Genomic DNA, 13,994 nt, shown 5'->3' with positions numbered 1-13,994 from the left:
GCTAGGATTACAGGTGTGAGACAGTAGTGCCCAGCTTTATATGCACCCCTAATTCATCAAATACTTAAGCAAAAAGGACTTAGAACAACAGAGATGAAAAGTAAAATGAATAGAGAAAAATAAAGTGCAAGTCTCTCAGTCATAACCTGTTAATATGAACTACAAGAGAAAAATTTTTCAATATGTAAAATGATTAGAAGCAACATTAGTAACATGATTTTCTAAGATACTAAAAGCAAATATCTCTTGCAGTAATTTTTTAATATTGTTATTTGGATTCACTAAAAGGTAACTTAGATGAAAATTATGGACTTAACAATACCATCATTAACAACATACCTTATATTGTTTTCCATATATTCACTATCTGATTCTTCAGAACTTCTGTACTTATCTGGATCTGGAAGGGTGCTTGGATCAAATCCAACATCATCATCATCACTCCAATCCAGAAAGGCTTCTTCTTCATCATCTTTAGCCTTAGAAAATACAAAGAAATTTGTGATTAAAACTTTGTGATTTTAAATAGTTGTTTTATTAGAGACATAAAAGTCTGACAGTCTCAATTAGAATACTTATATTTTGGTGAAGACCTCTGTGACTTTCAGAATTACAAGCATTTGCAAAAGGAAAGAAATATGTAACATTTCAAAAAATAAAATAAGGTAAGATTCAGAAAGGAAATGTCTGGTTTTATGATCACAGTAGTCTAAATCTTAAAGAGAGAGAGAAAGAGAGAGAGAGAGAGAGAGAGAGAGAGAGAGAGAGAGAGAGAGAGAGAGAGAGAGAGAGATCTGCAACAAGCTTATCCACTATGAACAATCTGCTGAAATCAAATGCAAATACAAAGTCAAGAAGAACGCTGGGAAAAAGGAAAAACAAAGAAAACAGACAACAAATAAAAACAAATAGAAAACAAAGGAAAAAGAGGTAATAATGCATGGAAGAGAGGTGCGTAAAGGCAGGATCTATCTACTTTCATGTAAGTTAAGTAGATGGGCTACTTTATGTTTCTGTTCTTTAGTAGTTTACTTTTGACAAAGAATAAAGTAATACAACAGCAAATACCACACATCATGTTATAAATCACTTACTGGAAGATTAGTTTTGCTGCCTAGTAGATGAACTAAAGTAATACTACACACATTTAACAAATCTAAGTAAGAAATATAAAAATCTGGGTTTTTCTGGTACCATTTTTATGATTCTTCTCCCAACCAAGTGCGAAGTACTTCAATGATTCTTTGATTTCAGATGATGAATGCTCTTCCTAGAAACTGATTTACCACTCAGAAAACTAGCACAGCCACCAACTACACAGGTCACTACTAAAACAGTTTTTGAACAGCTCCCTCCAGTTAAACTCTAAGCATAATAAAAGAAGGAGGAAGTAAAGAAGCATTAGTCACCATCAGAAAAAAAATCTCCACTGCCTTCCTGAGAAAGCTTCTAGGTAACTACACATTGTCTAGAAACACAGAAGAGGAAGGATGAAAAACTGCCATTAGCAACAACACAAAGCCGGGGTGAAGTGATTTCTGTCTTGGATGGAAAAGTCCAAACAACATTTGTTAATGTAAAGAGAGTCTACTGACAGGAAATAGTAAAACAAATCATATTAAAACAAAGAATTTTTAAAATAGAACTTGTAAATTTATTTAATAATAACCTCACTATATGTTAACATATAAAATTTTGTTGAAAAAAATAGCTATCCATGCTAAAACTACAGAAAGATATTGTATATTATTCCAAGTGTTAAATGTCTATCTTAAAAGACAGATAGCTAAACTCTCAAATCTGCTTCTGCATGCCATCTGCTGCAACTGATTGTTCTGCTTGAAATAAAAGAAAATCTAACCCCCCTCACAGATAAGTAGTTGAGAAAGGGCAAAATTACTATACAGCCTTTTCAGATAACTGTAGTTATTCTTTTTTGATATCCCAACAAACCCTGAGTTAATAGTAAGTTTTTAAAGTTACTGTAACATACAATCTATTAGCACATGGATGGATTTTTAATACTTTTGTTACATTAAAATCTGTTAGTTGTGCAAGTCTTTAATCAGTGAATGATTCTGAGACATAAGGGAAACTCTGGGTGGAATAAGGCAGATTCTCCTTCTATGATCTTCATCATATTAACACAATCTTTTTGAAAATCTTAATGGTTAATACTGCATAAAGGCACCAAAAAGACTTTTAACTAAGCTTTTGGTAACTGTAAGTAGAATAGAAAAAATAGAAAAATATTGGGGCTGGGAAGGTGGCTCAGTGGTAGAGCGCTAGCCTTGAGCTGAAGAGCTGAGGGACAGCGCCCAGGCCCAGAGTTCAGGTCCCACGACCAGACCCAAAAAATATATATATATATATATAAATAAATATAAAAGAATATAAATATAAAATAGAATATAAACTGTACAGTACTAATTTTTATACTTTCATTCTTCAACATCTGGTTAGACTGAATTTAGCACACCTCTAAGATATATTCAGCTGAACTGCATTTGATTACGCTATATCTTATCGAGGATTCTAGACTCTACAATTATGGAGAACCAGCTCAAAAAAACAAAATCTGTTCTTCCTAATACTCAGCACTATTTGTGTGTGTGTATACATGCGCATACTTATATATGCATATATACATATATATAATGTATGTGTACATATACATCTATATTTCTGATATGCAAATATATTTCAGATAGGCAACATATTGCAGTTTTGGCTGGAATCCAAGAAAGTAAGAGGAAATGCAGAATGATGAAATCCATACCCAAGGGGAAGAAGCAGAAAAATCCATACTAAGGCCACTTACTTATAGAATTAGTCCTTCAAAGCTAGTAGTGCTTACCCAAATTCTTCTCTGAACATTCTAAAACAATGAAAGCATTTGATTGAAAGAATAAGAAAAGCTATATAAATAATACATGCTGTGAATGTAGTTAAGAGCAATAGGCAAAGGGCTAGCACATGAATATTCAAAGCATCAAAGAACAAATTCCACATTTGGAAGGATCATCACCATTTAGAATATTAATCTGACAACTGTTTAATGCACTCTGACTTTGGCCTAAAGAATGCAATCTGAAACACAACATGCCAGTGAAGGACTCTGTCTGATTCAGCATTTTAATCTTAAGACTTTGAGCCAAATGAAATTTCTCCTAAGACCACCTTTCATAAAATTCATTGTTCTTCCTAAATTGCTCATTTACTTCCTTATTTAAAAATAGAAATATCTCACTGAGCTCTACAGGATATTGATAATACTAGAATTTTATAGCAAGCTATTAAGTAATGGTATATCCCTTACTAGTCATCACTGGTTTGCATCATCTTCTCAAGTACATGAATTAAGAAACTAAATAAATTATAAAAATACAAGTCCAAGTTGGGCTCCAGAAAAGCCTCTAATCCTCGTGAAAAAATCTGAGGACAGTGGTTCGAAGACAGCCCAGGCAGAAAAGTCTACGAGACTTATCTCCAATTAATCACCAAAAGGCTGGAAATAGAGGTGTAGCTCAAGTGGCAGAGCACTAGCCTTAAGCAGGAAAAGGCTCAGGGACAGCTTCGGCTTCATCTCTATAATCTGAACACTGATTTCTACTGTTCAAGGTTGTTGAAATTTTTCAATTTGGTAACCTTGTAGTTCTCAAGGATCCTTCTGCCTTTCTAAATCTAACTCTAATGTAAGCTAGAACATGAAACAAACGTAAATCTTCTCAGAAAGCAGCATATGTGTATTAGAAAAATACAAAATATTATACACAAAAAGAATATGATTAAAATATAGAAGTAATTTCACAAAGGTTTAAAGGTTAAAAGAATATACCACAGTACTTGAGAAAGATAGATAAAAAATACTTTTAAACCAGATCCTAAATGTTTAGTTTCATAACTGGAATATTACTCAACAATGAAAAGGACTGATCTATGTAACAACACGGATGGATCTACAGACATTCACCTTGCTAAATGAGAGAAGCCAGACCCAAAAGGCTACATATTGTATGTCACTTTACATGAAATTCTGGAAAAGGGAAAGTTTTAAGGACAGGGAACAGATCAGTATTGCTAGGCAGCAAGACAGTAATATTTGAGAGAATGGAGTTATTCTGTATTTTTGGCTGCAGTAGATACATGACTCTATGTATGTGTCAAAACCACAAAAAAGCCAAGTATACAATATGTAAGTTTAAAAGTAAAAGATCTGAAAAGAATATCTTAATGTCATTTTAAAGTATCCACAATTAATTAGTAATTATAAACAACAAACCGTAAAATGTATAGACTAGGTTCTTCAACCCGTGAAACAACACAAAAGACAGGTGGCATTCACCCAACCCACACCTACATGAGGGAAGAGGACCACCATGACTTTCAATAGGTTACCTGCAGTCTCCCACTACCCAGTCAAGGACTACTGATTGTACAACTGGATTTCTTAGAGCTAAACTAGTATTAAGAGCGCATGTTTCTAATTCACAGTTTTGAGGTTTGAGGAGATCATCTCTGAAAGCCTCACACAGGACTTAGGTTTTACCTGCCTAGTGACACATGCCATTTCTCTCAATTGTTTCAGGATGCTGAGATGCACAAACATAGGAATAAAATCCTGAAAGTAGTATTTCTAAGGGTAAGAATTCCTAGCATTTCAATAATTCATAAAGTAGTCATGGAATGAGTAAAATTACGTATCTCTCTGATACGTGGTTATATTTTCTATCCTGGTCACAACTGTTATATCTTAGGGGGAGAAGAAAAACCGTTATGTAGTTGAGATCTAGCTTTGGAGTAGTAATAAAACACTGACAAGATGGATTGTTAGTCACCTCCATGTTTGGTTTTACAATGTTTTTTTATGGTTTGTTCTACCAATTCATTATTTCTCCAGGTAGGAGCCCAAGACCAATCTCTCTCAGCTACTGAAACTGGCTCTTGTTTGGTAAAATAAACAAATAGCAATTTAAAATCAGAAATGAACTCAGGCTTTGACAAATGCATACAAATTAATCTAGTAAAATGTGAAAAGCCATTAACTATGTGGATATAAAAAGACAGAAACATCAAATCAAGGAAAAATATTCCTACATGTCAAATTTATCTTCCAAAGAAATATGCCATATCAGTATCACTGAATTTCAAATATCATTGACTGAACATTTCAAACCAAAAAAAAACAAAAAACAAAAAAAAACATTTTAGACAGACCTTATTTCTCCAGGGAACACCCTGATCTTACAGTGAGCTCCTGAGCAGGATTACTTCTAGCTGGCTAGTTTTAAATAAATTATCCTTTTATTTTTTTAACTAATAATTTTCTTCTTATTCCTGACTATCCTTTTGCTCAACAATGGCTGAAGAAAATTGGGAGAGGACAAAGTACTTCCAAATTAAAGACTTTACCTGCAGAAAGCAAGAATCAGTTCTTCAAAGTTCATCACAGTCATCATACAACCCAGATATGACAGTACAAATTATATGTCCAAGAGAAGTGAAAACATACCAACAGAAAAGTATGCCTATAAAAAGCATACTTTATTTTAGCCAAAAGTTAAGAGGAAAAAAACTCAAATGCCCTACAAATAAGCACACAAATAAAATATGGGATATCCATACATTGGAGTATTATTTGTTAAATCAAGAAATGAAGTAATGAAAAATTCAAAAATAATAAATAAAAAATGAAGTAACGACAAATGTGACAGCATGGATGAACCTTGATCGTCATACATTAAGTAAAAAACTAAATAAAGAACCTCCTATTAGAAAAACTCACCTACAAAAAATTTCCATCATAGGCAGATCATAGAGACAGAAGGCAGAATAGTGACTGCCAAAAAGAATATGTCATTGGAATTAAGAAAAGTTAGTGAACCCTGGCTTTCTTCTGAAGATATAATGTGACAAACAACAGCAATAACAAAAACCTTCTGGAATTGGATAGTGGTGCTAATTGAACAAGGTTAATGCATAACAGCCACTGATAATTCAACCACTCGTTAGAAAATCTAATAGTTTGATCTTGAAGGATATTATACCATAAGATAAATCAATGTGTATGTCTGCAGAGTTAATTAAAGATAATTCCTAGGGGTACCAGTGGCTCATGCCTGTATGCCTTGCTACTCAGGAGGGCAAGATCTGAGAACTACAGCCAACCCAGGTAGGAAAGTTGGTGGGATTCATCTCCAATTAAGCACTAAAAAAGGTGGAAGTGGAGCTGTGGCTCAAGTGGAGGAGCACTAGCCTTGAACAAGAAAGCTCAGGGACAATGCCCAGATCCTGAGTTCAAGCTTCATGACTGACAAATTAAAAAAAAAAAAAAAAAAGTCAAGTCCTTTATTCCCCACAAAAAGATTACTACATATTACTAAACTGACCCTGCAAAGGCAGAGGAGCAGAGGGGATGTGTACTAATTTTGTAAGATTTTCCCAGATTGCTTTATCTCAGATATCAAGCTTGTCAAAATAATTACACAGTGATTACTCATCTTTAATTTTCATCTAGAGGTTCCTAATCACTGAACTAGTCTATGAGAAAAATTTGTACAAAACTGACCAACTTATGATAACAAAGTTTAATGCTCTCCTTATCTTGAGGGAAGGAAGAAAATAACCTTAAACTACTAGCTCACAACTATTCACAAAGCTCTCTTTCTAGAGCATCACAGTACTAAACCTATCTTTGATCCCATAAAATTCTGTGCTCACATACATGTGGTACAACCCAAGTGTAAAGAGCACTTCAAAAGTCTTAAGGAAAATTTAAAGCAGTTATGGCATATATATGGTTTAAAGAAAACAAAAAGATACATAAAAGCCCATTTATAAACACAGTGTAGCAACAGAAATAAGGTTTTGTTCCAGGTCAATGTAGAAAATAATGTAAAAAATACTTTAGAGGAAGAAAAGTTCTAGATCAATATTAGAAAGACTTCAAATTAGCACAGAAAAAAAAACTCCTCCTAGAAATACTAAATTGGAAACAGCTTGAAGTGCTTTAAAAATTGGTTCTGTATCAGTCAAATGTCTAGGCCAGATGATCCTAACTTACAGTACTTTGCTGGTTAAACTCTTCAGACTTACAGAACCAACATTATATGAAATGGAGGAAAACTAAAAACACATCCTCTGTAAGTCAGGAAAGTGACAAAGAAAGTTACTGTGTCAACTCCTCTTCAATATACTGTTTAAATGCCTAGCCAGAGTAATGAAACAGGAGAAAGAACTAAAAGGGATACAAGTAGGCTGGGCGTCGGTGGCTCACTCCTATAATCCTAGCTACTCAGGAGGCTGAGATCTGAGGATCGCAGTTCAAAGCCAGCCAGGGCAGGAAAATCTATGAGACTCTTATCTCCAATAAACTACTAGAAAACCAGAAGTGGCGCTGTGGCTCAAGCAGTAGAGTGCTGGCCTTGAGCTGAAGAGCACAGGGGCAGCGCCCAAGCCCAGAGTTCAAGCCCCATGACTGACAAAAAAAAAAAAAAAAAAAAAGGAAATTATCCCTATTTGTAGATAATATGATCCTGCATCTAAAAGACCCTAAACACTCCATCAGAATACTCTTAAATCTGATAAACACTTTGGACAAAATAGCAAGATACAAAACCATTAGTTTTCCTATATACCACAAAATGAATTAAATGAGGGAGGGGGGGACGGGAATCAGAAAAATAATCCTATTTAAAATAGCCTTTTTTCAAAATTTAATAAATCCAACTGACAACAAGAAAGACCTCTACAATAAAAACTATAAAGTAGTGAAGAAGAAAACTGAAAGAGACACTAGAAGATAGAACAACCTCTTATAGTCATGGATCCAGAGAATTAATATTGTAATTAACCAGTGAATTAAAGAATTAAACACGGAAAATGGTTCCAAATCCCATCAAACCCCAATGTCATTCTTCATAGAAGCAGAAAAATAATCCCAAAATTAGTATTATGAATAAAAGACTCCTCCTGATAGCCAAAATAACAAAAACAAAAAAGTATGTAGTATTTAGTTATGGCAGCTTAAGTGAACTAATGAAAATGCAGAGTACTTTGTAGGTGGAATGTTAATGAGAGATAATCTCAAAAATTCCATTAGTTAAGAAATTGCCTTCAATTGCTACCATGCTTTTTTTTTAATCATTTTGTTTGTGGGTTGAAAACACAATCACACCTATAAATCTGGTCTTGGTAAGTATACGCAGCTGCAGAACATTTGGCATAGGTACCTTGAAGTGAGGGATATTCTGAAAAGGCTAATTAGAAGTAACCATGTCAGAATGACCCTATTAAAGTGCAAAATCATTTTTTTCATTACCAAGAATTATATGCAAAGGCAATACTTATTCTATTCCTGTCACCTATCCATAGCTTGTGAAAATGGCTAGATCTGGGCCAAAACTACTTATCAGATCATCATAATTAGGTAATAAGAACAACTGAAAATAATAGACTTAGATCTTTTCCATACTTCAGCATTGCATATGTATCATAATAGCCAAGCTAAGTGATTCGTAGCTATATGTCACTGTGATTTTTTTGATCACTAAGACCAATTCAAAAGTTTAATTTCAGAAAAGTTATATTACTATTTATGAATGTAGTTCCACTTCAGACATCTGAAAAAAAGATTATATGCCAAACCACATGCATAGGAAGCTAACTATCTTTGGATCATTCTCAATGTTAAGTTGTGTGTGTGTGTGTGTGTGTGTGTGTGTGTGTAATTATTCAATTCCTAATTTTACCCACATGCATAGGAAGCTAACTATCTTTGGATCATTCTCAATGTTAAGGTGTGTGTGTGTGTGTGTGTGTGTGTGTGTGTGTGTGTGTGTGTGTGTGTGTGTGTGTGTGTGTGTGTGTGTGTGTGTGTGTGTGTGTGTGTGTGTGTGTGTGTGTGTGTGTGTGTGTGTGTGTGTGTGTGTGTGTGTGTGTGTGTGTGTGTGTGTGTGTGTGTGTGTGTGTGTGTGTGTGTGTGTGTGTGTGTGTGTAATTATTCAATTCCTAATTTTACCTAATGCCAAATGTAGAACTTCAAGGAAACTATAGCAAAGGTATAAGTATTTTATTGTAGTAACTATTCTTGATTTGCATGTCAGTAAGTTAAGGTTTAGTAAAGTTTCAAAATATGAAAAATCAAGTGTTTCTCTTAAATGTCTAAGTTTCTTGCACAAATAAAACATGATTTTGACACCAAATGACAAAGAAAGACAATAAATTTACCACAACAGTTCATGCCAGAATGAAAATAATAAAGTCTTCAAAACAGAAAAATCATATGATAAAAATCCTGTTAAATACTTTCATCTGCAGGAATCAAAGTGAAACACTACAAAAAGTTTTGTCACAGGACTTACTGGGCTATCATGGGAAAAGGAGAAAATGATTTTCAAATAATCATATTTTCATTTCATTAGGGGAAGAAAGTGAGAAAAGAGAAAACTAGTATAAAGACTGTACTTGAATAAAAAAAAATAGCTAGCCAAAGGAAAATGGTCGAAGACACGAAAACTTTGTTTCATACAATTAATTCATTATACAGTTTTTAAATGTAACCTAAAACTAACCAATGTCCTTAATAAGAGGATGTCTCAGTACATCTCAGCTTAATTTTTCTTCCAAGGGAAAAGAAGCAAAAAATATGAACTCATTTCATTTAATGACCTTTTAAAATAATATTCTCCATATCTGGGATGGAAACGTTGATATACTGCATTTAGGTTTTTTTGTGTTGGTTTTTTTGTTGGTGGTGGTAGTGGTCAGGGGGCTTGAACTCTGGGCTCTTCAGCTCAAGGCTAGAACTCATCACTTGAGACACAGTGCCACTTTCAGTTTTCTGGTAGTTTATTGGAGATAAGAGTCTCACAGACTTTCCTGTGTGGGTTGGTTTTGAACCAAAATCCTCAGATCTCAGCCCCTGAGTAGCTAAGATTACATCGTGAGCCACCAGAACCCAGCTTGTAGTTAGTTGTTTTTTGTTTGTTTGTTTGTTTGTTTTGGGTCCGGTCGTGGGGTCTGTACTCTGGGCCTGAGCGCTGTCCCTCAGCTCTTCAGCTCAAGGCTAGCGTTCTACCACTTGAGCCATACCATCACTTCCGGCTTTTTTTTTTCCTGCTTATGTAGTGCTGAGGAATCGAACCTAGGGCCTCATGCATTCAAGGCAGGCGCTCTACCACTGAGCCACCTTCTCAGACCCTATATTTAGTCTTTTTAAAGTCTTGTCCTTCATATAAATCTAATACGGTTAGTTTTTAATAATAATATGGCGGTTCAAAGGTATTGTTATTTGGGCATTTTGGTTATTTTATATACTAGTATTTTATCTTAGAAATTATTTTCAGGTAAGTAGAGAGCAAAAACAAAAACTGTTAAGTATCTTCCTTCTTCTGTAAACATGTGAGGTAGAAAAAGAGAAAAGGGAACTCATAAAGGCACAAACAGAAATAAGAAGAAACTAGCCTCATCCAGCTGTGCGTTAATAAACTTTCTTGATGTGAATTTATTATCTTTGAGCTGTTTCATTTCAAACCATCAGAACTCTTCCAATTCTGGAAAACTGCAATAAATGGCAAAAAAAAAAAAATGGGATTTATGCTTTTCTTTTTCTCAGATACGAAGACAAAAATTTTCTCTGAGTCAAGGAGGTACATACAGTATCTTCCGCAGCATCTTCACAGTAAATAGCCATGTTAATCAAGGTTCACAAACTTATGAAACCCAGAGCTCTTACATATCAACGTAGACAATGTAAATTTACCTTCCGAGGACACCTCCCCCATTCTCCAAGTTAATCATGTTATTAGTGACACAATAAATACCTAACAGAATGTTCTATACAAACATTTTAGAAAGTCAAAATTCTTTACAGTAACTATCTTATAACAATATGCTATAAATTGTGGTTGAAAATAAATGTAAAAGAAGACTTCTGAAATCTCATCGGGTCTATATTTTCTATACTGTCACTAAAAGTATGACACAGGGGTTTGGGGGGTGTTTTGTTATTGTTGTTTGGTCAGTTATGGGGCTTGAACTCAGGGCCTGGATGCTGTCCCTGAGCTCTTTTGTTCAAGGCTAGCACTCTACTACTTTGAGCCACAGTGCCACCTCTGGTTTTTGAGTGATTAATTGGAAAAAAAGAATCTCATGGGGACTTTTCGGCCCAGGTTGGCTTTGAATAACGGCAATCATTAGATCTCAGGCTCCTGAATAGCTAGGATAACAGACATGAGCCCCAGTGCCCAGCTTGAGTTTTGAAACTAGAAATATATATATATATATATATATATATATAATTTATATATTATACATATATAATTTACTATACTTTATTGATCCAGAACAATGTCTAGAGTTCGGTCACACACAAAAAATTGGTGCTGATTACTTTCAAAGAATCAAAATATAAATAAAGCTACCACATAATTTGTATTCAAATTTGCACCATGCTTTAATCTGAAAATAGTCTTTTGAAAACTACAGTATATAAAAAAAGCCACCAAGCAATAGTTATAAATAGCAACTTTCCACAAAAGGACACAAAAACACTTTAGTTTTCTTTTTTTAATATTTCAGTTATGGGGAAAAGCAAACTTACAGAAGTACTGAATTTAAAGTTTTTTAACCTATTTTTATAATTTAGGAAGACAAATGACCTCTTCAAAGAACCTAAGAAAATAATGAAGTGTTGGGAGATAACTAGACTAACCATTATTGAACCAAGAGTCTCCTTCATAAAGAGCACTTCAGATTTTTTTTGGACACAACAAGCAGTGATGCCAACACAAATGGAAACCTTTCCAAAAAAACTACAATGAGGATTGCTATGTTTTAACATTTGCATTCTGGTTATTGGTGTAATTTCTATAATAAAAATCAAGACAAGAGTGTAATTCCTTTTTTTTGAAGAAGTATGATATGAGAGGTAACAAATTTGTGGAGAAGCTCTTCAATGTCAAGGGTTAACGTGATCCAAAAAAACTATTTTTCTTAATAATTCTAAGGCTTAAGTATTACTTAACCCATATTAACAATGAAAAAAAACAGGCTCAGATAATTTAAGAAAAGGCTTCTTAATCATATGTTAGTAAATGAATGGATTTTAATCCAGGAGAGAATGACTTTAAAGTCAATGATGTTTTCTATTCCTAAGCAGTTTCTGAGCCAAATAAAATATCCATTTCTCTGTAACTAGTCCACCTGTCTCATGGCTGCACAGTCCTCTAACCATTGGTTCTACTGATGTGGTATATAGGACAAAAAGGGTTTGGATCTGTGAATATACCTGGTACATAATCTGTATAACTTTAATTTCCTTATTTGGTGAGGGAAAATAACAACTGTCAGGTGTAACACAGTGACAAGAAAAAGGAGTATAAAGACTATTCTCAAAGAGTCAAATCACCAAAAACAGCACAAAATGGATCAAAATCAATAATGATACTTTTTTGATGCTGATGCATCTTGGGTCTTGAGTGTTCTCCCAAGTTCATGTGTCAAAGGCTTGGCAGTGGCACTATTAGAAGGTGGCAGAAACTTTAGGAGGTAGAGCCTAGAAGAAGTAATTTAGGTCTTTGGGGTAATATGACCTTCCTTTTTGCCTACATCCCAGCCACTATCAGATAAATAGCCTTTCCTGTCACCCCATAGCCATAATGTATTTGTGCCACCACAAACCCAAAGCAAGAGTCAAGCAACCATGGACTGAAATCTCTAAAATCTTTAAAATCTACAAAATACCTCTTCTCCTCTCTTCACAGATCTTCTCATATACCTGCCAACAGTGACAGAAACACTAAATTGATTCTACCATGTACTCAGTGGAGAACTTGGGCTCAAATGGAAGACTATATACCCAGCCTGCACAGGGCCACCAGCACTGAAGGAAAAAATAAAACTATCATATGCTTTAACGGTTTACATCAGTAAGAACTTGTTAGGTATTAGTAACTTTTTATGACTCAATCTAATATTGAACTATTCAGAGTCTCTCTTTCCTTCCTCTGCAAAACCTGTAGAATAGGACATCACAGGTTTATTGATAACATTACACAATCTAGAGCACCTATCCGCTTTAGCTGTGCTAAATCACCTTCCCTAAGGCTAATAAGCTGTAGGTCGACTATAGGAAAATAAGAAAATAAATATCTACTAGGAATTAACCACTTAGCCTCGCCACACTCACTGTCTACTTCCCATTCCTACAAATACAACACTAATACTCAGCCACCTTACTGCAAAGAACAGTAGTAAGACACTAACCAACATACTTCTGACACTGCTGCTACTATAGTTAACAGCAACATCTGGCAGGGTTTTAGCTGTACATTCTCACTATTTAAATAGAGCCCTTCCCCCTTTTTAAACTGTTCCCTTAGAGACTACCTGTTTTTTATTCTGCATGACCACTACAATGTCACAGGCACTACTGTGCATCTGTGCACTGAGCACAGCAGCAGCTGTGAGAGGCATTTGGATAACAGCTTTAACACTAGAACAACAAATCTCTTGCTGAGAGAGCCTTCTGAGTTTACAGCCCCTAAAACTGTTCTTCCATGATGGCAAGAAACGGGCTACAGGGAGTTCTGAAAATGGGATTAGAAGTACCTTCAATCTTTCAAAAGCTTGTGACCCACTGGCCCCTCTACCTAGATCTGCACTTTCAAACCATGACTCATTACATTCACAGTAAAGACTAAAGACTAAAATACATGAAGTCCAATCTTAAAAATACATGCACTAGAACTAAAAACTAACTATGTCAGACAGGTGCCATTGCTTACACCTGTAATCCTAGCTACTCAGGAGGCTAAGATCTGAGGGTCACAGTTCAAAGCAGGAAAGTCCATGAAACTCTTTTTTCCAATTAACTACCAGAAAACCAATAGTGGTGCTGTGGTAAGGTGCTAGCCTTGAGCACAAAAACTCAGGGGCAACGTCTAGGCCCTGCGTTCAGGCCCAGGACTGGCACAAAAACTGAGAAGTAAAAA

The 13,994-nt window shown here is 34.9% G+C and overlaps 1 protein-coding gene across 1 annotated transcript in view; it reads right to left on the bottom strand.

Annotated features, from left to right (window-relative positions):
• LOC138821383 (probable ATP-dependent RNA helicase DDX10) overlaps window positions 1–13,994 on the bottom strand; it is a 113,955-nt gene that overhangs the window by 14,146 nt on the left and 85,815 nt on the right. The window contains exon 17 of the mRNA XM_070013570.1: window positions 340–479. Coding sequence (XP_069869671.1) covers window positions 340–479 — 140 coding nt within the window. The remainder of the gene's footprint in view (window positions 1–339; window positions 480–13,994) is intronic.

The sequence above is a fragment of the Dipodomys merriami genome, unplaced genomic scaffold (assembly GCF_024711535.1).
Source record: "Dipodomys merriami isolate MVZ:Mamm:240054 unplaced genomic scaffold, mDipMer1.0.p SCAF_91, whole genome shotgun sequence".
Classification (NCBI taxonomy): domain Eukaryota; kingdom Metazoa; phylum Chordata; class Mammalia; order Rodentia; family Heteromyidae; genus Dipodomys; species Dipodomys merriami.
This window is presented reverse-complemented; position numbering and strand designations above follow the sequence as displayed.